The 26088-nt window shown below is 35.2% G+C and overlaps 1 protein-coding gene across 1 annotated transcript in view; it reads right to left on the bottom strand.

Annotated features, from left to right (window-relative positions):
* drd4b (dopamine receptor D4b) overlaps positions 1-25746 on the bottom strand; it is a 30937-nt gene extending 5191 nt beyond the window's left edge. Inside the window, exons 1-3 of the mRNA XM_056462950.1 lie at positions 25246-25746; positions 24340-24452; positions 19654-20249 (exon numbers count right to left, since the gene is read on the bottom strand). Of these exons, the coding sequence (XP_056318925.1) occupies positions 19654-20249; positions 24340-24452; positions 25246-25479 (943 nt within the window). The 5' untranslated portion in view covers positions 25480-25746. The remainder of the gene's footprint in view (positions 1-19653; positions 20250-24339; positions 24453-25245) is intronic.
* Between the last annotated feature and the right edge of the window lie 342 nt (positions 25747-26088).

The following is a 26088-nucleotide window of genomic DNA, read 5'->3' as shown; positions in this document are numbered from 1 at the left end:
GGATCAGATTTGTACCTTTGATGAAGGTACAATACTGTATCTGCAGGTTTTAGAAACCAAAGGCACATTTGGTTTCTTAAAGGTACAGACTCTGCAATGGTGCAAATTTGTTTCTTTGTCTTAAGGTACAATTCTGTCCCATAAAAAGGTACTGCACCAGTGACAAGGGTTTGTACCTTCTTTGGTACAACATTGTACCATTTTTTTCTAAGAGTGTATACAGTTTGAAGTTATTAAAACAACAAAATATACATGTATGTTTTTAAATCAAGAGCTAAACACTGATTCAAACTAAAATTGATCTCTCTGAGCATTCAAAAAGTCACTTTTTTTTCCTCATTTCAACTGCAAATTAATCGGCAGCTTTAGCATTGTCACGCTCTTCAAATAGCAATAAAGCATTAGCGAAGGATCCAAGTTGCAAGTGAAACTTTATTGACCGGAGGTCAACAATAATTTAAGTTCTTCAAATTTGAGTTCAAAATATCCAAAAGAGAAAACAGAAAACATAACAAGATGTAGTCGATAGCGACAAGAAATCAGACTGTGAACCAGACAACAGATGAAGAGTCCAGAGAAGAGTCCACGTGAATCCTGACAAAACACAGAATAATATATCTATTAAGGATGAACTGACAGAGAAACAAAAGACCGCCGCCCAGATATAGCCGCGATAACAAGCCACAGCTGGACAGGTAATCAGCACAGCTGATCGACAAGCAATACCCCACAAGACCGCAACAAGACTGACACGCAACAACAAAACACACGTGAGAAAACATAACCATGTTACCACACAGACAGCTACAACCAAGCATCATCTTTATTTATCTAAACCAGTGCAGATGGCAGAAATAAAACACATTAACTCACCAAAATATAATTTTTTTATAATCAAAAAAATATTTGCTTGATTGTATTGTGTTCTTGTTACAGTGTAAAATTAATTAATTAAGTAAATTAATTAACTACATGTACTTGGTATAATAATATAATTATAATTAATTAACTACATTGTACAATTAGGCATAATAATTGTAAATACTATGGAACATTTATAACTAAATCATATTTTGGTTATAATATTGTAACCACATAATATTGTTTTGACATTATTGCACACCCCTACTTTCTAGTCTATTAAATATGAATGATAAGAACTATTGACATGGAATTGACATAAAATCCACTATGGCTTAAACACTATTTTAATTACTTTAATGGCCAAATAATTCACATTCTAAGCAATTTGTTTATTATTGAATTAGCATTTTAATAAACCTATTTTAATAAAGCTATAAGCAGCACAGTTCTGAATGCCTACTTAATACTATTCTTTTTCAAAATTCTAAATGATTTTCTGTGACAAATGCCAGCATGATCCCAAATTATTCCTTTAACAGGCAGCGCACTGAATTCTGAGTCTTGCGTCTGTTCAGAAGAAGCAAGAGAAATGAGCAGCCAAGGCTCTCAAAATATTCAAGATTGATTTCAGGAGCTCTGGAAGGCTTTGGATAGCCCAGAAACCTGCAAAACCATGCTCAAAAATTCAGCATTACGCAATGCTGACATAAGAATCTCTTGCGAAAGTGACCAAACTATGTCAAATCAAATGTTATGAAGAAAGACGACACACATAAATCAAGCTCGTGTATATTATGGTTATTAATGTGCTCCTCCAGTGGCCTCAGCTCTGCTGAATTATTAAAGTATAGTAATGGTATTTCTATAAATATCCAGTAATGGACTTGGAATAAGTTTCAAATCATCTGCATAACTTCAACAAGATGCTGCTTACAGTACAAGATATGTTTACCTCTTTGAAAAAAGTATCCCTGAGTCTACCTACCGCATAGCTTTAGGCAGTATGAATCTCCAAGTTGAGTTTTTTCAGTTCATATGTCTCTCCTCTAAGCAGTAATGTTTTGCTGCTCGACCTTAAAGTGTGATTTCTGACTAAACTGATATAATCTAATCAGGTTTTGACTTATTACATTTATGACTTATAAATAGTTAAGGTGTTATGTTACCACATAAAACTTTGTTGCATAATTAATATTTTGCAACCTCAACACTGACAAAACTAACTTGAGTTGAGTAACACAACAGAAGTATTGTACTCAATATTGTTGACTAGTGGTGGGTGATAAAAACAGTATCTGTATTTATCGATCGAACACCATCGTCAATAACGGTTTAATAAAAAAAAGTTTAGTATGGCATTTTATTAAAACGTGGCCGCTGAGTGCGTGCCTTGAAAGGAATGCCAATAAGCTTAGGGTGTAAGTTAGTATTATTTCCAATCGAGGCTCATGCAAAAAGGGAGTGAGCGCACATGGTGTCCAAGTGGTGCACACGTGACATGCTCGCATTTTCCAGATGCACCTAGTTGAAAACATCTAAACTCTCCAAAATGCTGAGAGTGCACTGCGATTCATGTACGTAACCAATCTACTTCACACTTTGTATGAAATTTACACATTTCAGTAATAACGGTAAACTAATTTCCTTAGACAAACACAGCGCACCCAAACACTGCAGTGCTTTTTACTTTTCTCCATAAATAAAACTTGTTTCGGAACTGCAGCAATGATTTCTCTATTTGTCCTCCTATAAGATAATGGTTGATGGTTGCCTAGTTACAGATAGACTTTTCACGTGTGAGTTTTGAGTTGTGTCATCACCACCTCGGGTCAGAATAACAACATACGCAAAAATGAATGCTGTATAGAAGCAGTGAGGAGATTGTAAAAAAAAAAGGATGCAAGGATTGTACGAGAGTGGCTTTTTGGTTTTCTTTTCTTGTGCATCCCAGCCACTAGCACACCATCTGAAAGATTTCTTAGCATAGGGGGTAATGTGTTCATCCAACCTCAAAATTTCTAATGTTGCAGTATGTATTTGAATAACGATGGTCAGTTCCTTTACTTGAAAGCTCAGATTTGATTATCATAATTTGTTTTGTTTACAGAGTTTGAGGTTTACTGTATCATTATTATTGATGCCTAATGTTTGCTTGGATTGTTCAGAGTTTACATTTTAACACTGCACACACTTTGTAACAATTTGCCAAGTTTTAGAGTCTCGTTAACATTTACGTTTATTTTATTATAAAACATAAGCTATGAGATATTTTTGTGTACTTTTTTGACCATTAAAACTATTTGCCTCAGTAATGTTGGTAAATTAGGGCTGCACGGTGGTGCAGTGGGTAGCACAATTGCCTCACAGCAAGAAGGTTGCTGGTTCGAACCTCGGCTGGGTAAGTTGGCGTTTCTGTGTGGAGTTTGCATGTTTTGGAGGTGCTCCGGTTTCCCCTACTGTCCAAAGACATGTGCTATAGGGGAATTGAATAAGCTAAATTGTCTGTAGTGAATGAGTGTGTATGGGTGTTTCCCAGTGATGGGTTGCAGCTGGAACGGCATCCGCTGCGTAAAACATATGCTGGATAAGTCGGTTGATTCTGCTGTGGCAACCCCTGATTAATAAAGGGACTAAGCCGAAAAGAAAATAAATGAATGAAGGTAAATTAAATTAAAGTGGGAAAAAAATGTTAATGTTTCTAAATGTATTGTTAAAAATACTCAATAATTATCGATCCCGAATGATACAAAACATGATATCGTGATTTATTATTTTTTATTTTTTTGCAATATCGCCCAACCCTAGTTTTGACAGAGTTTGAACTTAATTTGAACACAGCAGGGACCACAAAATCAGTCTCAAGTACATATTTGTGGGAGTAGCCAAAAATACATAAGATATGAGTCAAAATTATAGATTTTTATTTCATGCCAGTAATCATTAGAATATAAAGACCATGTAAATGTATCAAAAACTTTTTTTATTATTATTAGTATGTATTGATGAGAACTTAATTTGGACAACTTAAAAGGTAGAATTTTTAACCCTCAGATTCCAGATTTTTTAAATGTGTTGTATCTGAAATTTGAGCCTTTGTGTCTGGTTTGGTGCTCCAGACTCCAGGGTCAAAACTAACAAAAGTTATACCCGTTTAAGTATATTGTAATGAAAAGTGTACCATAACACATTCATTAATTTTCCTTCGGCTTTGTCCCTTAACTCATTAGGGGTCACCACAGCGGAATGAACCGCCAACTTATTCAGCATATGTTTTAAACAGCAGATGCCCTTCTAGCTGCAACCCTGTACTGGGAACATCCATACCCTCTCTTTCACACACATACACTATGGCTAATTTAGTTTATTCAATTGACCTACCACATGTCTTTGGACTTTGGCGGAAACCAGAGCACCTGGAGCACTCGGAGGGAACCCACATCAACATGGGGGTAGCATGCAAACTCCACAAATAAATTCCAACTGGCCTAGTTGGGATTAAAACCAGTGACCTTCTTGCTGTGAGGCGACAGTGCTAACACCTGAGCCACTGTGTCGTCGGCCAATATACACAATTTATATTTTATTCTATTTTATTTTATTGCACCCTAAAAAATAGATAATAAAACTCATTGGTCTAAAGAAGTTGTGTTCCAAATTTGAGACTGCTATCACAAAAACTAATGATCCTTTAAGAATCATTAATTGGGCATTAATTGGGCATAAAATACTTTGTTAGTATAGCAATTCACAAAAACAGAAATTATTCATACCCCTTGCAAATTCTGACTTGAAGTTACTTTTATTCAATCAAAATTTATTTTTTTTTGGACCGGAAAGGATACAGGCTTCTCCCGAAAGATAAGAAGATGGTGATACAAGAGTCATCACAGTGGAAAAAAATATTTCTCAGCATTTATTTACATTTGAACAAACATTTCGTCAGAATTAACCAGGGGTATGAATAATTTCAGGCTTGACTGTTGGTTTTTGTGAGCTGCTATACCTACAAAGGCCACTAGGTGCATATTTATGCTTAATTGATGATTCCTAAGGGACCATTGGTTACCACAACACAGATTCTTATGCTTATATTTCAAAACAATGTCCTCATGACAGTAAGCATTATTGTAAGTGTATTTATTGGCTTTTCATAACAAAGACCACAACTCCTGGTATACTTTAGATTTATTTAGCTACCTTCTCATAAAACTACAATACATTATTGCTGTCACTACATAATATTCATTCATTAATTTTCTTTTCAGCTTAGTCCCTTTCCCCGATCCGGGGTCGCCACAGCAGAATGAACTGCCAACTTATCCAGCACATTTTTACACAGCGGATGCCCTTCCAGCTGCAACCTATCTCTGGGAAACATCCACACACTCATTCACACTCATACACTATGGACAATTTAGCCTACTCAATTCACCTGTACTGCATGTCTTTGGACTGTGGGGGAAACCGGAGCAGCCGGAGGAAACCCATGCGAATGCAGGGACAGGAACACCAACTGAAACCACGCAGAAACACCAACTGACCCAGCCGAGGTTTGAACCAGCGACCTTCTTGCTGTGAGGCAACAGCACTACCTACTGCACCACTGCGTCGCCGGCCCTACATAATATTTCCAGCAAAACAGTGGTCAAATATGAAAGTACACTCAAAGCTTTCAAATGATAAACAGTTTTTCAATAATAGATCAGGATAAGTGTAGGATATAATTGGTTTAAACATATAATGGAAAATGGGACCACAGAGAGGCCACTGTATGATGTATAATTAAAGGTGATATTATTTTTTGAAAGCACATTTTAGGTTACCAGACAAACCTTATTTACATGGTCTAAATGTGTGATATATTGCCTGACGATATAATGATTACAATAAAATTTACACCATCATTTGCTAATTTTTTTTATGTCATGTCTAATCTAGTCTTGTCTAGTCTTACTAGTCATCTGTGGAACACTAAAGTAGATATTTTAGAAACAAATATTGGTTGTTAGATTTTTAATAAAGTGGGGGAAAAATTATGCTGTATGACTTAAAAACACTTATTTTTTTTACATGGGAAAAGGTCATGTATGTTGTAGAGCAACATGACAATATTAATAATTAGTAAATACTGATAAATCTTGACAGAATTATAAACTACTGGATATTCCTTATAATCAGTAACAAGCAAGTACAAACAATTATTTACATTTCAGGACATATGTTATGAAAAAAAAAAAAACAACAACCAATATAATATAATATAATATAATATAATATAATATAATATAATATAATATAATATAATATAATATAATATAATATAATATAATATAATATAATATAATATAATATAATATAATATAATATAATATAATATAATGAAAGATTTGCAATGCAGTTCTGCAGCAGTGTGTCTTGGTGTTGATGAATGGTGGGCCAGAAATTAGGTTAAGGCACCAGGTGAACCATGACATCATAATTGGATTGAGGATTTGCCTGTAGTTATTTTTATCTGTGTTCCAGGGAAAAGTCAACTTGTGTGGAAATTTCATGCAAAGTTTTGAAGCTAATAACTTTGTACACATACTTAATTAAGCTGAAGCGTTAATAAAAAGCTCCAGGAGCATTTATTAAACTGCATTTTTATGTCTTCTTTAATTCTGCGTATTTAAGTCACATTTGATTAATGATATAGTCATTGCGTACAGTTACACTTTATTTTAATGGTCCTCATTCTGTTGACTATAAGGTTGTACTCACACTGATAGTTTAGTTTATTAGACCAATAAAGAATACAACGTGTTTAGCTTTGGTTTGCTCAGCTTCAATGCAGACAATTTTACGACTGAAACTAAAGATACAAAACAAAATGGCTTTTATCATATATATTTTGTAACAGAACATTTCAAACATCCAAAGTAATTCCATGACCTGGGTTAAATCAGCTGATTATATGTGAGCGTGATAGAATTTATATCAGCTGGGAACTCACGAAAAGCTTATAAAATGTGCAGTGGAGATCCATCACCTCAACTGAATGGGAAATATAGCTCATTTTTAGATTTGCATCTCTTGTAACAGCACACCTTGTATGGTTAATTTACTCTTTGGTCTGTGTTGCATTCATACCAAACTGCACCAGAGACTCTGTTAACAGCCTGTCTGCTTATTTAGCCACAGTGTTCAAATACCAGATCTCAGTTTCACTTACTGTATTGCATATACAGTAAAAAGTTTGGTCCCATTTTTTATTAGGTAGTTGATACTAATATGTACGAACACTGAAATTAATCATTTGTTGCTATGTACTTATGGTGCAAATACATGTTTTTACATTGTACTTATGCTTAATTAAATACCTGCATGTAATTATATCTTTAATTTCTGTAATTACATTTATAATTACACTGTTGACCATCTCTTACACCTTAACCCACCCTTAAACCAACCCATACCACCAAATCTGTCCCTAACCCTACTTGTATCTCACCCCAAGAGCACTAGAAATAATCTGTAATACATTATGAACAAAGTAAGTAAATTGTATTTATATTTAGATATAACTGAACAGTAGTTAAAGATACTTTTTAAAGTGTCATGAAACACATCAGAACAGTGAGGTTCTTAACTGGATTATGCTAAACAAGTAGACAAAACGTGCTCATGTAAAGGTGTTAGCCTGTTGTCCTTTATTGATTCAGACTAAAGTCGTTAGTGGCTTAGACATAATCCGATCATTTTAGTTTGGGAATAATACACAGCAAACTAAGACACTTTCTTGACCCAAAGAGTTTTCAGAAAAGGATCTCTCCCCATGACAGTAGCAGAAGTGTTTACACTTTATCTGTATCTACATGAGAGGCTAATCTATAAGCAGTGTTGGGAAGTTCACTTGTAAGTCTCTTTGGATAAATTTGTTTGCTAAATGAGTAAATGTAAATATAAGTAAATGAGTAGCTAGGTATAGATGTATACACTAGATATCGCATACAGACCCTGAGTATGCGTCAATACCGCCACCATATTTGTACAGTGCTCCCAGGACAAAAGTCATTTAACCGCACTTAGTCAAGAAGACCAAAGCCAATGTGAAGATGCTGGACTTTTGCTCTCCGTACGGCTGAGGTAACGAGAAAAGAAAACAAAGCATAAATGTATTTAAGATTTCGTTTTTTTACAATTTTGTGCTTAACCAGTAACATTTTTGATGATAAATAGTCTATTACTGCACTGACCATAAGGCAAAGTAGCACTAATTCGCAATAAATTTTAGGTTTATGCTAGTTTTGTTGAATAAAATCATCAAGTAATGTAAATGAAATATGACAAGACGCTGCAGTGCTAGAAACTTGTATTATTATCGGCTAATTAAAGTAATGGCTAGTTTGAAGTAACTTATAAGGGTGCCTGATAACATAACAGTGCCTGCCCCTGAATGTGCATACTGTCCACCCTAAATTATTGAATATTACAAATGTTATATACCATTTAGATCAGTAAGGTAGATGTTCTGCTGAAATCTGAGCGTACTTTCACAGATGTTTTGTTTTAGTAAAGAAGTGTTTTCAAATGTTGTTTCATCTTTGACAAGCAATAAGCTTATCTTTCTCCTAAGCTACACCACGGTTGCATGCTGTTGACCATAGACACAGTTGAAATCAGAATTATTAGCCCCCCCCTATTTTATTTTTATAAATATTTCCCAAATGATGTTTAACAGAGCAAGGAAACTCACACAGTATGTCTGATAATATTTTTTCTTTTGGTGAAAGTCTTACTTGTTTGATTTCGGCTAGAATAAAAGCAGTTTTTTAAGCAGGACAAAATTATTAGCCCCTTTAAACTATATGTTTTTTCGATAGTCTTCAGAACAAACCATCATTATACAATAACTTGCCTAATTACCCTAACCTGCCTAGTTAACCTAATTAACCTAGTTAAACCTTTTAATGTCACTTTAAGCTGTATAGAAGTGTCTTGAAAAATATCTAGTCAAATATTATTTACTGTCATCATAGATAAAGATAAAATAAATCAGTTATTAGAAATTAGTTATTAAAACTATTATGTTTAGAAATGCGTTAAACAGAAATTGGGGAAACAAATAAACAGGGGGGCCTAATAATTCAGGGGGGCTAATAATTCTGACTTCAACTGTATATAAACTAGATATCACATACGGACCCTGAGCATGCGTCAATAACGGCGCCACATTTGTACAGTGCTCCCAGGACAAATGTCATTCAATCACACTAGTCAAGACAGTGTGCCAATGTGAAGATGCTGGACTTTAACGCTGCTTACAGGTGTGGTAACAAGCAAACAAAGAAAACAAAGCACAAAGCCAGAACATTTCATAGGTAATATTTTTTTTTTTACATTTTTGTATGTTATGAACTTTTTTTACCACCAATTTGCACTAAATATTAGGCTTATGCTAGTTTTGTTGAATAAAATAAGCAAACAACATAAATGAAATTTGACAACAAGACGCTGCGGTGCAAGAAACTTGTATTATTGTCGCCTAAGTAAAGGAGTCGTTCATAACGGGGATTCATTCACAAACAAATAGCTCCCTCCATTAGAATGAGAAGTGAAAGCAGGAGAGGGGATGTGTTTCAGGATATGGATTAGATCAAATTAAACAGGGAGGGATGATAATACATTTCCATGAACACAAATACTCTCTTTGTCGGCAATGCCTGTGCCGTAACTTATCCATCGATGTAGAAAAGTGTTATTAAATTTGAATTTTCGTAAATTAAAAAAAATATTTGCGTACTGACCACCAGGAAAACTCCGGATCATAGATATGTGTGTATATCTCTGGCTCTGGATGGCCAAAGTCCTCCACTGCACCTTGGTCCCACATTCATTTCAAAGGAGCATTACCCTATACTAAAACGGGGGCTTTATTGACGCATTTCTTCTAATAGACAACAGAGTAGGCGAATTCTAATGTAAATATCTATGGCTGTTGACTGTAAAAATGTCCTTCTTGTCAGGTTTTATCTTTAAAACCATTAATTATGTTTTAAATTAACATGAACCATTATTAAAGTAACTGAATGCCTTTATTATACAGTAAAAATTCCTTTTGTTATTGTGTTACAGATTGTTGCAATTCACTGTTGTTTGTTGACAGCAAAACTTCTCCGAATGAACAGATTAAGGGATTTGGGGTCATTTTGGGATTTTTTATTAATGCACTCACATGGGCCCCCTCTCAGAATTTAGCTTAGGGCCCCTAGAAGTCTAGGATGCAGCAGCACAGAGCAGATCATATGTGCACCCATGAAACCACAAAACTGAATGCTTTATTGTAAAGCAGAGAGATGGTTAGACAGACGCAGCATTGCTATAACAGACTGTGGCTATTGGAAGTCAGATGCTTCTTTAACTCGATGGCTCTGACTGGCAGAGCTGTGATATAAATAAAAAGGCTACTGTCTGTTTATTTTTTTAAAGGAAAGGGAGGAATGGCTTGATATGTTCCCAATCTTCGTGTTTCAGCTGAAAGTACACTAAACATCCAAAAAAAACTGCACATTTTTAAAGGTGCCATAGAATGCATTAATGCAATGTGTAACATTGTTCCATGATGTAATCTAAACAGAATTTATGTAGCTTAAGTAAAATTCTCCAGATTTTTTTTTTCTCTTTTTACAGGTCCATTTTCAACCCATGCTGGTATGCTGCTATGGTAATCTGAGAGTGACAAGTAAAACAGATTTACAAAAATTGTTCACCTATCTCAAAAGATTTTGGGGAACAAATCTTAACAGCATTGGGCATGTGTATGAGGTGAGAGTCATACAGAGGGCTATGTCCATTTTAGCAGATGAGAACCACGCAATTTTTTCTAGGTTTTGCCTCCGGCCATCAGGCAGAAGTTATATACTTATTTCAGATGAGCTAGGCCCATAAGATATTTGCTTTCAGTTGTTTTAACTGCAATTGGGTTACTTAACAAACTTTATGTTGTATTTGCTTATGTACACTGGATATTCCTGCTCTTGAACATGTTTTGATTGGTAACCTTTTTTAATTAATATTTTACTTGATCAGGATTAATTCTATTGTTTACTGTGTTTGTTTGTGTGTTGTGTCGGCTATGGCTGTGAACCATATTGCCCCTTTGACACAATAGAAAAATTCCAATTTAATTCCAATCCATGGGATTTAGCCCTAACGTGATATGGATGGTTTTGACCATATTTTGAAGTGTCGTTAATATTAATAAGCTCTGCTCTGACACTCCCGCAGCTCATATAAATTCTTAATCATCCTTCAGATGTCAAAAAATATTTGAACAATTTGAGTAGATGACTTGTTAAATGACAATATTTTTAGATGCTTAGCTAGGAGTGACTGAGCTATCTATCCTGAAGGGGTGCATGAATAAATTGTGCTATTCGCGTGTAAATATATGCGTGAACATTTTAAGTTTACTAGCTTCAATAGCATCAAATTTGCTTCATTTGTGCATGAAATTCACTTCACAATAGATGCAGATTCGAGTCATGGGTTGGGCTTCTGTCTCCGAGGTGACACTAGTATAGTTGCTAAATGGCTAACATGGTTTTTATGGAGAGAGTAGCTGTGCTTTATGTGCATTAGGAAGGCTGAAAAATGGAGTTGATTTGTTTGGCACTGTTTCTGAGTCAACTAGATCCTTTCAGAGGTGCACCCAGCTCTGTGCGTTCATCGACTTCTCCAGAAACTATACCTGGATGATGGTAGCTTTCAGCAGTGGAACTAAACTGAGCCCAGTTTGATGAGCTGTTCTCCCGTGTTGGCAGGAGGATTTCACCTCGTGTCACCATCAACAGGTGATACATCATAATCACACCTCCACAAGAGCAAGCTCCTGATTGGTTTTTGCGGCATGAATGTCTGCTAAAGTTCAGATTTTCCAACTTGAAGCCTGCCGCTTCATTTGCGTGAACTGGGTCCTTGGCGTCAATTCATTCAAGGAAATAGCACCACAGGATGTCTATTCACGTCTTTGCATTGACTTAACATGTACATCATTTGCACTTGGCGCTTCATCTGCTACTAATTTGAACACACCATTACGATGCCATAGTAACCTATTTTTCTCCTGAGTTGTGTTGTGAATAAAATATAAGCTAAATTACAATTATACACAATAAATGGATCAGACAGATGTATTTAAAGTTGTATTTTGTGGTTTTATTTTCTAAAATCACAGGCAGGAATTAAGATCAACGTCCACATAAACAGAGGAGTTTGTGAAGTTTGTTGACATCATTTGACTGCAGTGATATGACACAATGCATAAAAATACATTAAATGGCAGCTAGTTTTCTGCATTAACACTGTCATGCTGTGAAGCTAAGCAGGGCTGTGCCTGGTAAGTACCTAGATGGCAAAAAAAGGTTGGTGTTGAAAGAGGTGCTAGTTGTGCTCTGTGTGGGAATTATTATTATTAAACACTTATATGCAGCACTTTACATATGTTTGTTGCTTCATTACAAACATACATGGAAAATTTCACAATATACATGTTAAACTAATCCTCAAGACATAATCTTTAAAATAATAACATTTCAGAGGTTTGTGATACAATAATTACAGGGAAGCATTAATTAAATCCTTGTTTTCCACAGAACAAAACAAATCATCCTTCCAAATAGTTGAGTAGTGGAGGGGCACAAACAAAAATATAATTCATACATTTTTCTTTGAAAAAAGATATTTTTGAAATTAATTTTGTATAATTTTTACCTTAAATGTATAACAAATTTACCTTATTGTGCTGGCTTGATAAATAAAATAATAATCTAGCCTAAATAAAATGAAAGTGAAATATTCAAAGTTTCAGAGAAGCCTATATTAAACTCTTTTCATTATTAATGACAAATTCGAATAAGCAGGAAATGCTTTGCAATGTATTCGGAGCACTGAACATGTTCCCAGATTACCTCGGAGCAACAAACTCTGTTGGAAGGTTGAGAGAACTCAGAAACTGGTTGTGATAATGGAGATGTCTGTATATTTGTTAGTCTGTTAGATAGAATTAATTTAAACCTTAATATTTTAGCAAAGGTAGTTAAAGTTTGCATAATTAATGATTAATCTTATCCACCCATGACCCACTCATGAGGAAATATGCAGCCTATTTTTTGATGATCTGACCCAGCGCATTAATAGCAGCACCCGCTGAGATAACCGAGAAATTATGTGCTACGATTGCCCAGTGTCACCCACATGATGGAACTCGCCGTGAAGAACGACAAAAAATTAATATGCCATATTACACAAGAAGAAACGATTGAATCTTGTGTCGTGACGTCCATTTGTCGTTTACGACTCCACACGACACCCTACGTCAAGGAGCATGCCGAAATTGTGACAAATTTGTGCAATCTGACTGGGGATTAACAAAAGATACATTTAAAAAGACTTTAGACCTCTTTGGGGGGTATAACAATAAATTTGTAAAAAATTGTTATTCTTTAGGTGAACAATTATTTCATGCAAGTTGATCCACTAAAATAAAAGTTTGTCTTGGTAGTCTTCAATTAAAGTCTGACCATTTGCTTTCACGTTTGAAGTGGTGGTTCTTCTTTATTGACGTTAGTTTGATGGCTCCAGCCACAATATTTTTAACCACGGCCCTTTTTTTACTGTTAGTTTGCTACGAAGGAATGATGCGGAAAAAAAAGACCTGCCCCTTTCTCAATATTCAATCTCAGGTGGAAGTACATACTCAAATAAGTCTCAGCAACTTCCAGGTCTTATTGACTTTATAGCCTGTCCCATTTTAAAATAAGAGTCCCACATACATAGTCTAATACAAGCTTAGATAAATTATAAATTAAGGGAAAAATGTAATTGTTGTAATCTCACTAGGAAACGTAGTCAATCAAACAGTTCCCTGAGTGTGCATATAAATGATCCCATTTTTAAATACAGAGTCAGTGTCTTGTTCTTAATTTGCTTTTCCCTGATTTTTACACACGAAATTTACACAAGAATGAGGAAACATGAGGTATGTCATTTCCATGTACTAAAAACTTAGTGTTCGGTTATGCTTGCTTAGGTATATACACATTTTTTTTTCCATTGCACCTTTAAGGCACTTCTGAGGAACTTTATAAGCTATTTTGTGTCTTTCGGATTTGAATTCTCCACCATGTCAATGGTGTCACCAGAAGTGACTTTGAAAATAACAGTGCTACTTTGTGACGTGTTGCGTCTCATAAATAGTAATGACACTGTCATTTTCCTATGAGAAAACACTTTGCTTAATTATTCATTACAGCATGCACTGCTTTCCTGAAAAACACTTCAGTCTGTGACATCACATGCAGTGATAGAGAGACACATACATGGATCCAAGGTGAGTGTTTCTATGTGCTTTATAGGAGTTTCTACATGGCTTAAATTCTCTTTATAGATCCACATCTTAAACCTAAAAGTGATTCTGTCAATTTGAAACTGAAAAAGGTCACAATCATTCCTTGATATTAACTGATCAATACAGTGGAATAAGCCTTAAATGTAATTAAAGATGCATCAGCACTTTTATTTGTTTTTTTTTGAGTCCAGAGCATAATGACTTTAGACATTAAATCGTAGTACATGTGTGCTCGTACAGGCAGTGCAATCTTTTTCTAATTTAATAAGCGCAGTCTTACCTGAATCATTTATCTCTGCGTCTGATTTAAAGAGAGATGAATATTGTAGTATATCTGATGACGTGTAGTAAATCCACCAAACAAACATGCAGTAACATACAGGGGCAGATTTAACCAATAAGCAAGGTAAGCGGTCGCTTATGGCCCCAGGAAATTTTATGGCCCCCAAATAAATATCTTTTTTTTTTTATTAGAATATGCAAGTAGTACACAAAATAGGATCACATACAAAGAGAACAAAAAACATGAAAACATGTGTGTGCCTGCATGTAAAGGTAACAGGATGGATAGTCTGAGTACATACATATTAAAAAAAATAATTATATATATATATATATATATATATATATATATATATATATATATATATATATATATATATATATATATATATATAATAGGTAGATATATTTAGATATATTATGTAGATCTATTTCTAAAATAGAACAAAAACAATCTGTGGTAAGGAATGACAACAATGATAGTAATGTAATGATAGTGAAAAGGACAACAGTAATAACAACTGACAACAACAACAACAATAATAATTATAATTTATTACAAGTACTATGCCAACTACTACTACTACATAAAATTACTAATGTTACAACCACTACTGCTGCTGCTACTACAGCCACACCGACGACTACTACAATGTCTAATACTACTACTACCACGTTTACTACAACTGATACTACTACAATGACTACTACTATTGATACTACTACAACAACAACATTTACCACTACAACATCTACTAATTCTGATACTACTACACCAATGACGTCTACTATTACTGATACTACTACAGCTATTACTTCAACAACCACAACTATTACTACAATCACTACTACCACTACTACAATAACGACAGCAACCTGAAGAATGACAATGGCAGAAATACTTATGATAATGATAATGAGGAGATAAGAGGAGGACAAGTCAAAACAGTAATACTAATAATGGTAACAAAAGTATGGTATACAGTTAAAGGGGACATGAATAAACTTAAATTATGGAAGTTTAATCAGAAAAACAAGGGAGTATACCGAGGGTATATGCAATTATTGATCCTCAGAAGTGGTAATACCCAAACAGCTTGTGGAAAAAAGTAAGCATACTGAGTATACGTGCATATAGCAAGGACTACACCACTGATACATACATACACACACATACATGTATTGATAATAATAATAATAATAATAATAATAATAATAATAATAATAATAATAATAATAATAATAAAAGTAAATTTGAGAGGGACAGAAAAAGACAATGAATAGAACAAGAGGGGAAAATATTTAAAAGTATGTAAAGACCGAATTACATTGTGGTAAAATACTAATAAATTTAATACAATTTATTTTTTATTATAAATTTTAAATTAATAAATTTTTATTTAATATTAGAGACAGTTCCTGCCTCTACATACCCCCCCCCCCCCACCCCCGTTTGTGTACTGATGGAGGTTTTTCCAGTGTACTGAATAAGTTTTTCCAGTGTGAGATATGAATGGTATTTCTTGATTTCCAGTTCATAAGGATATTTTTCTTTGCAATAGTTAGAGCCACCAGTAGTAACTGACCATTTGAAGTATTTATATCTATTGTAGATATATCACCTAATATACAGAGTGAGGGACACAGTGGGATGTGACAGCCCATAAAGTTAGAGAGTGAGTCAGTAACCTTTTCCCAAAATGATTTAATTGAAGTGCAATGCCATCAGGCGTGAAGACAAATATCTGGTGTGTTTTGTGTGCAATGTGAATCCAAATAAATATCTAGAAGTATAAATTATACCTATAAATTATATATAGCATCATTTTCTATCCATTTTAAGAAAATTAATTATTTAAAAAGTTTTACAAGGTGCTTTACATGTTGTCATTAATATTTTTCATTAGGACAAAATGTAGAAAAGGAGATATAATAAGAATAATAAAAGATATAATGATATAAGAATAAAAAAAACAGCAAGATAAATCAATTAAAAAAAATTAAAGTACAAAAGATATATTTTAGAACTTTCAGGCCCTATGGCCAGAAATGCTTAGGACCCCGAAATCACTAAATCCATCCCTGCATACATATTCTGGAAAGTGAAACAAAGGGTAACCCTGGGGGCACCATTGCTTTGTGCCAAACTCCCAGCAAGGGATTGTGTGCATTTAAAAGAAAAAGTAAAAGCAATTGTTTTGAAAGCAGTTTGAAAACAGCCTTGACCAAGACATTCATGTCTCATGTCTCATGACTCTAACCTGCCTGTTAAAGGATTTGCAACCATTAAAATTAGACCAGTTTTAATCATTGTAACAGGCCTAGTTAGAGTAAGTAAACTGAGGCTATGTTCACACTCAACTTTTTTTAAGCTGCTCAGGGGTGTACTTGACTGTCATAAAAGCTTTATAATCATTATCTAACAAGTCATGAATATGAAAGAGATTTTATGCATGCTTATGACAAATGTCATTATGTCTTATTATACACAAATATATGACATATATAAACAAATAAATGACAATCTGTCTTTGTCATGACAAGTTGACATTACTAATGCAACATAACTTGGCATACATCTGTCATAAATATGAGGCCAACTACATGACCTCAACTACACATATGGAATTTGCCACTAACATGTCAATGTCATCTGCACCAATAGCCTAGTGATTTAGTGTGCCGACATACTGCATTGAAGTGTTCATGATGACCCACGTTCAATTCCAGGCTCGAGATACTTTGCTGATCCTTCCCCTCTCTCTGGCCCCAATGCTTTCTTGTCTGCAACTTCCACTGTCCTATCTCAATACAATAATTAAAAAATTAGCTGTCATTATAAAACAGCCCCTAGGGCAAGCCATTTTGACAGTTTAATTCTTGATATCAACAATTCAGTTCTGGATATCAAAAAGGAAATTGTTGATATCAATATTACATTTCAACTAGTAACAACATTAATTCTTGATATCAGCAATGATGTCACCATTCGCAGAAATACAATTCTTGATATCAACAATTCAGTTTTTTTTATCAGCAATTACCTTTTTGAAATCAATAACTGAATTGATGATATCAAGAAAGCTAATTGTTGACATCAAGAATTAAATTGTTGATATCAAGAATACATATCCTGAGATTGACTAAAGTCAAAACTGCTTTCCATACAGACCCTCTAGTTTTTCGCGATTTTACGATTGCTAAATCCAATGCAAAATCAACAAAGAGTCACAATTTTTTTGCGATCCTGCAAAATTCTTAACGTAAACACAAAATAATCGAAAAAAATATCCAATTCTAAAACATATAATCAAATTATGTTTATTTCAGTTTGCAATTAACTGTTTTACTTGACTTATAGTCGTAGCATACGCAGCGCATGTCATTTGAGTAAAAGAAAGATTGTGGATCGTGGCTTTTTCAATTCACCTGTACCACATGTCTTTGGACTTGTGGAGAAAACCAGAGCACCCGGAGGAAACCGAGTCGAATGCAGGGAGAACATGCAAACTCCTCACAGAAATGCCAACTGACCCAGTCGAGGCTCGAACCAGCGACCTTCTTGCTGTGAGGCAACAGCACTACCTATTGCGCCACTGCGTTGCCCCTATATATATATATATATATATATATATAAATATATATATATAAATTTTAATCGCAAAATTGTTCGCAAATTTCTGGGAATTACCACCACAAAAATCAAAAAAATAAAAAGAAATAAAAAAAAATATAGTAAAAATCTAGGTGGCCTGATAATACTGTAAAAGTAATTAATTATTAATAATATGGTTATAAAATAATTATTGGTTAGAATAAGGACACTCTTACAAAGACATGAAAAAATTGCCAGTAAAATATTCATGATGCTCATGGCCTCATGCCAATCATCGTTATGACAGATTTATGACAAGTCTTATTGTCTTGACAATGTCAAGTTATCATGACAAAAACAAAGGCGGGTAATGATATATTTGTTTGTCAAGTTGTCATAACAAAGACATCTCAAATGTGCATTTCAAATGACATAACTGAGTGAATGACACTTAATAACAGTTGGCATGCATAAATCCTCATGTTTTGATTATTATGTCATGGTGTCATGGTGTCATGGTAGTCTTATAAAAACCCTAATTTAGTTTTACCTACATATTTACTTATATTATCTATAAGAACTTTTTGGTTCAAAATGTCCAACGCCAATTTCATTCTTGACAGCTGACCAATGACAAGCGAGTAGCGAGACCTGTCTTTTCCATAACAACATCTGAAGTAAAAATGGACAAGGTGTAGACTGTAGACAGACTTTTTTTCAGAGCACAAGGAGTTCTAAAATGTGCTGCGCCATTCAACAGGAGCCCTTGGAGTGAATTGTTAAATTGTTAGCACCATACAATTTCCTTCCTCTTGTAATGTCATGAACCCACAAACATCATTGTGATTGTGAACCGGCATTCTCCTCCCTGTTAACTTCAAAAGCCAAAGCAAGTGCCAACTTCCTCTTTCTCGACATTTCTGAATCACACAGCACAAGGCTACTTTTGCATCTGTTGTTATAGCAACAAGATGCCCTTTACTGCTATTTGTGTCCAAAATGCTGCCAGCTTTTTTTTTACATAAAAGGGACCCTTGTCAACCTTCTCTTGTCAAAAAAAATGATACATATGAACACCCCCTATGTCACAGGTGTCAAATTCATTTCCTCTGCACAGTTTAGTTCCAACCGTGCTTCAACACACTTACCTATAGGTTTTAAACTAAACTGAAGGACTCAATTAGTTTGATCAGGTGTGTTTAATTAGGGTTGGAACTAAACTGTTCAGAGCTGTGGCCCCCCCAGGAACTGTATTTGAGACCTGTGCCCTAGGTTGATGAGTACTTGCAAAGTTACTTACAGTCAAAATAAACAGACATTATGCAGACACTCTACTAACACTCCAATGACAGGATATTGACCTCTAATTGCAAAGTTGCATACTGTAAAGTCAACTGAATGTCTAAGGGGACCATCAAAATGAAGTATTACCTTACTTTTAACTGCAACTAGACTGCAACAAACAAACATCCCCCACCACACATCCAGTCACATCAGTACTTTATGAATCTGTTTCAGCACTTACCCACAACAACAGGTAAAACCCTCATGGCTTTTCTCTCCCTTCCATTGATCTTAGCCCTCTTCTTTCTTTGGGCTGTGTGGCCATATTGAATGTCAGAGTAGGCCACAGTTTGTATTGCACTGTTTTTATACTCTGGTGGGAAGGGGCAAACGGGTTGAGTGAAGTCGTCAAGTTCTTCAAGACTAGACTGGGCCAAATCTCTCTCAATGACCCGGGGCAGAGACGCAGGCAGAGCCCCTAATGGCGGGAGTGCAGCAGCCACTGCAGCGTGCTGTAAACTCCGGCAGGCTTGGATACTGTTCCTCAGTTTGGCTTTGCGTGCTTCTTCCCACTTGCGCAAACCATGGAACATCCCAAAGTACAGCATGAGCATAATGGGGCACGGGATGAAAAAGGAGCAGACGGATGAATACACCACATAATTGTTGTCCTCGAGTTTGCATTCACTGGGGTCTCTTTGGGGAACATTGTTTATTCCGAAGATGACAGGACATGCGACGGCCAGCGCCAACAGCCACGTCGCAGACAGTAAGATAATTTGCCGATAGTCAACATGTTTTCTGTTGTAGTTCAGCGGGATGGACACAGCTATAAACCTGTTAACAGAATGTAAATTGGACTTTACTACATGGATATAAAAAATGAAGACTTTCTACTTGAAGTACTATGATCACAAGAGAAACAATGGTTAGTTTAAAATGAACTGTTTGTTACTGCACTCTTATGGCTGGTTTATACTTCTGCGCAGAGTGATCGGCATGACTCATGGTGCCTGACTTGGGCATAGTCGTGCATTTATACTTCTGCGTGCTGTTTGTGTTGATCTGCCATAACACTTCAGAAACGCTAGCTGGCGGTAGTTTTTTATGTTCCTCTGTGTCGAATTTCTTCACGGGTGTTTTGTTTTTTCTGAACACTACTACTCGCTCATTTAGAGGCAGGAACCGATGGATGTGCAACAACTTTAACCATAAGGTAAACACAAAACATGTGTAGGTCCTACACAGGACTCGACACTTGTAAACACTCACTCCATCGGGCTCATGGCTCTCAGCACTGACCACACTCGACACAGCTACTAATCACAAAGCTTGCGCTACATGTCCTTACAACGTGTAGTTACATATTTTGAGAGGTGTGCGTCAGCGTCGGCGTCAGCCATGGTGAGGGGTATGCGACCGCGCAAAGGCTGCGCCAGACCATGCCCATGCACTTGACGCAGAAGTATAAATCAGCCTGTAGGGCTCATTTACACCAAATGGCTCTTTGCTTCTAAAAATGCTAGACACAAGGGTTCGAAATGGTTTGATTAAAAAAAAGCATCTGGACACAGCAGCAGAGCACCTGTAAACAAAAACTTGCAATGGTTGCTTCAATAGATGCAAAACTTGAGCATAACGGCCACAAGCATCTGTCAAGCTTGTGTTTACAATGAAAAACAATAGAAAAGTAGAGCATTGAAAATAAAAAAGCATTTTAATTAAATGGTTAATTAATTAAAATACTGTAATTGTGAACATTGCATTCAATCCAGGCTTATTATGAATACGTACCTCTATATACATTTCTGGAGAGCGCCAAATACGTCCCAGGAGCTACGTTCTTTTGCAGTTTTTGTTATTCGTGAATCCACCAGAGGCTGCTATGTACGCTTTTTGAGATCTCAAATTTCTCTCACGAATGCCATTCGTGCCTGCTTTTCTAACATATATCCACCACTGATGACTGACTTACTGACTGACTGACTTACCGACTGACTGACTGACCGATCCCCCACCCTCCTCCTTCCCTAACCCCAACTGATAGTTTTTAAAAAGCACAGATTGACCAGCATTTTACCACATTCTCATCCTATTTACTTATTTATTTTATTTTTCGGCTTTTGCTTTTGTCTTACCCACTTTCTGGAATCGTTCTTCACCAAACTCGAACCCCATCGTCACAGTCAACTCCTCTCTGTGTCTTAATGTGGTGCGTAATGCGGTGAGCCACTAGACAAACTGGTAACAGCAAAAAAGCTGTCCACACCGAGGTAAGTGCGAAAGGAAGTATGTCATACTGCCCTGTAGTGTTCGTTTGGCTACGTTAATACGTTCCTTTGGCTACATAATTTGTGACATCCAGAAATGTATTTAGGGCTATGTTTTCAGAATGAACCTATGTTGATTGCATTTGGTCCTTGATGTGCACCAAACAAGTACATTAAGACAACTGAAAAGGATGATCGGAACATGGACCAAACAAAATAGTACACGAAACAAGAACATAGTCAACACATTTCATGGGACTTTAATGATTCAACTGCAAAAAACTGTATACAGTTGAAGTTAGAATTATTAGCCCCCCTGTTTATTTTTTACCCATTTTCTGTTTAACAAAGAGAAAAAAAAAATCAACATTTCTAAACACAATAGTTTTAATAACTCATTTCTAATAACTGATTTATTTTGTCTTTGTCATGATGACAGTAAATAATATTTTACTAGATATTTTTCAAGACTTCTATACAGCTTAAAGTGACTTTTAAAGGCTTAACTAGGTTAATTAGGTAAACTAGGCAGGTTAGGGTAATTAGGCAATTATTGTATAATGATGGTTTATTCTGTAGACTATTGAAAAAAAACTTAGCTTAAAGGGGCTAATAATTTTGACCCTAAAATGGTTCTTAAAAAATTTAAAACTGCTTTTATCCTAGCCAAAATAAAACAAATAAGACTTTCTCCAGAAGAAAAAAATATTATCAGACATACTGTGAAAATTTCATTGCTTTGTTAAACATAATTTGGGAAATATTTAAAAAAGAAAAAAAAATTCAAAGGGGGCTAATAATTCTGACTTCAACTGTCTACGACATTGTTTACCGACTGTATATCTTCTCTCCAGCATCAGGTTAGGGTGTGTGTTCACTACTGGCAGTATAACTTATTACCATTAGTCAGCAGCGCAAGCAGATGCAAGAGTCATATTGCCTGTAGTAAACAAACATCCAGAAGATATAGCCAAGCAAAATCCTTTTTTCATTTTTTTGGAACACAAAAATTCTAGGGATTCTAACAGTATTGGGGTACAGAAATTTAATAATCACAATGCAATAAAATGCTTTTCTTACTTTGTTTCTAATCAAAATATCGAAAAGTTTTTACATCAAACAAGCTGAATTATCTAACAGAGTTAGGAAAATAATCTTGTTTTGCTTTGAAATGTAGATGTTTGGACTAGAAGACAAAAATTCTAAATAAGATAAACCTTTTTTTGCATAAATCTTATCTAAAATCTTAATCTAAAATATCTTAATTAGTGTTCTGAAGATGAATGAAAGTCTCAGTGTGAATTTAGAAATAACAGTGCATTATTGGCATTGAGGTTTTTATTAATAACCTTTAAAGAGATAATTCAGCCAAAAATTTAAATTTACTAACCATTTACTCACCCTCAGGTAACCTTCATGAGTTTTTTCTTATATTTTTTTTCTGTTGAACACACATTATGATATTCTGAACAATTTTTCAAAGTGATAACCATTGACTTCATTGGAAAGGGAAAATAATGATAAAGATAATAATAATAAACAATAAATGTCAGTCTATGGCTACCAGTTTCAAACTTTCTTCAAAATATATTTTTTCTTTAAGAGAAAAAAATTCAATCAGCTTTGGTAAAAAGTACAGTGTAAGTAAATAATGACAAAAATGTTGGGTGAATTGTTCGTTTAACAGCAATTTGAACTAAAATCAATAATTTTGACTTATGAAATATATGAAAATAGAGTCTAAATATGAATAATTCTAACTATTCTAAATTAAAGACTGAATAGGAAAATCAGTTTTTTAGTTGCATGTTGGTTTTATAGCTGTAATGGTACTAAAACCATTTTGAATTTCGAAGATAATGTGCTCAACTACCAAAAATTGACTGGACAAACGAAATTGTGGTCACCGGAAAAATAAATCTGATTGCAAATTAACCCATAAATAAAGTAGCTTGCATAGTTTTGGACTTGATGAGGGAATGTCATACAGCCAGTCCTTGTTTAGCATCTACCTTCTACTACACAACCGATGAATTGTGTCAAGATTAGGCACACCACCTTTGACATTACCAACAGAGGTTATTCTGTTCTTCACTAAATACAATTATATAGTTAATTGCATTCATATAATTTGGTATTAGTTTCCCAGTGTTGGGTTGCAGCTGGAAGGGCATCCGCTGCGTAAAACATTTGCTGGATAAGTTGGCGGTTCATTTCGCTGTGGTGACCCCTGATTAATAAAGGGACCAAGCCGAAAAGAAAATGAATTAATGAAAGAATGAATAATTTGCATTGTTAGTTTGCTAGTTTCAGCTATCAGTTCAGATCTATGACCCACTTTAGGGTCATGGCCTACCAGCTGATAACATTTTTTTTCTGAATATTGCTCTTTTAAACTTTCTTATTAAAGAGACTCAAAGAACGCTCTCTTTTGTATTTCCGGAAACATTGATTTGCATGAATATAGCCTTGTGCACTATGATAATGAACTTCAAAACCAGCATGACCTGTTTCTGCAACCCTGATTAGGTCAAAATAATATGCTAAAAACTGATTATACAGTTTGCATTCTTTTTCGAGAAAATGCCTCAGGGCTCCCAAAGCGAACTTCCCCTTTTCTCAGGAAAAGCAATGCTGTTAGGATAAGAAATACAAACCTGTCCACACTGATTGCACACAGGTTGAATATAGACGCTGTACACAGCATTACATCCATAGTCATCAGTCCATCACAGACAGACACATCCAAGGACCAAACACCTCCTTGAAACTGCAAAGACAGATTATTACTTATCATTTAGCATATTCTTAACAATACAATTCATTTTGTTACAGGTAACCAACTTAGACACAGATACTCAGACTGTCCTTGATTTTCTAAATGAGTCAAACTAACCTAATGAGCCTAACGAAGCAACAACTTGACCGATTTAATGCGGTGACAACCTGAGGATAATGAGATAAGTGGCCTAAAACAGCCTGAGAAAGAGATTCAAAGAAAGAGTTATCTAACCTATACAATCCAATACAGATGCACTGGAATACACTATATTGGGACCACAATACAGTTTATACTAGAGCACACTGATAATAAATATGGTGCTAAACAGTTATTTCTGCTAATAAAATATGACATTAGCAACCCAGCAAACAATTTTGTGTTTAATAGACGTCTATTAGACATCTAAACGTAGAAAGCTCGGCTAAAACAAGGCTAAACTTGGGCTGTCAGTGAAAATCTAATAGACTTCTAAGAATAGCCCAAAACTAGACTAGTGGTCAAATAGACAGACTTGTGTGTAGTCATTCATTTCTGTTTATTTGATAACTAGTCTAATTTTGGGCTATTCTTAGACGTCTATTAGATTTTCACTGACCAAGACGACAATGTTTAGACATCTATTAGACATCTATTAAAAACAAAAAACAAATAAATGCTTGCTGGGAACTTACAAAAACAAAATACTAGAAACTATTAGGTCATTTTCCCCCTCGTATTATAATTATATTCGTATTGTATTCGTAAAGCTCAGACAGAATTTGTTGTCAAACACACCACTTACCTCAGCATAGACAAACAGGGGTAAAACCAGAACTGCTAGCAGCAAATCTGCCACAGCCAAACTCACGATGAAATAGTTTGTCGTCGTCTTGAGCGCTTTTTCCTTGTAAACACTAAGGCACACGAGCACATTTCCACAGATGATAACAATGATAAGCAAAATCCCAAACACGAGCGCTGGAACATTGTAGGTAAAGAGCGCGGGTTGAAGTGTGCTCGAGATATTCACAGACATTGTCCTTCTTGATCCGGGCGAGGACGGATTCTTCGGGGAAACTTTTCATAAATATCTCATGTTGTCCTGTCCACTGTGGTCCATCTCTGCGCATCCTGTGTTACGCAGAAGACAAGCCATATAAACTAGCAGCAGCACCGCGCCAGATAGACACGTTGAGTGCTGGAGGTCAATCCATCTGCCGTCTCTGCTTAAATAATACAGTCCTAGAATCGGGGAAAGTCACGAGCTGCATTTAATTTGATGGGAGTTGCAGTCAATGTGAAACTTTTCGATGTAAAAAAGACAGCAGTATATCTCCAGGCGCGCGCGTAATCACAGTGGAGAGAGACGCGCGCTCGCTCTCAGTCAGTCAGTGGCGCTGCTACAGTAGTCTGTAGGACTCTCATTTATTATGGCTTGTATAGCGGTTTAAACATACTGTACCATAATGAGAACTCTGTCATCCTGCGAAAGCATCTTTATAACTACATTCTTTTATCTGTAAGTGGATTTCTAAGTGATTATTATTAATTCTGTCGATAAAATTAATTTACTTATTGGCTGATTTACTCAATGCAGTTATATAAATACACTTTTTATTGTTTATTATATTTTAATTTAATTTAT

Source organism: Danio aesculapii, chromosome 7 (assembly GCF_903798145.1).
Source record: "Danio aesculapii chromosome 7, fDanAes4.1, whole genome shotgun sequence".
Taxonomy (NCBI): domain Eukaryota; kingdom Metazoa; phylum Chordata; class Actinopteri; order Cypriniformes; family Danionidae; genus Danio; species Danio aesculapii.
Note: the sequence above shows the minus strand (reverse complement) of the source record. Positions and strands in the feature narration are given on the sequence as shown.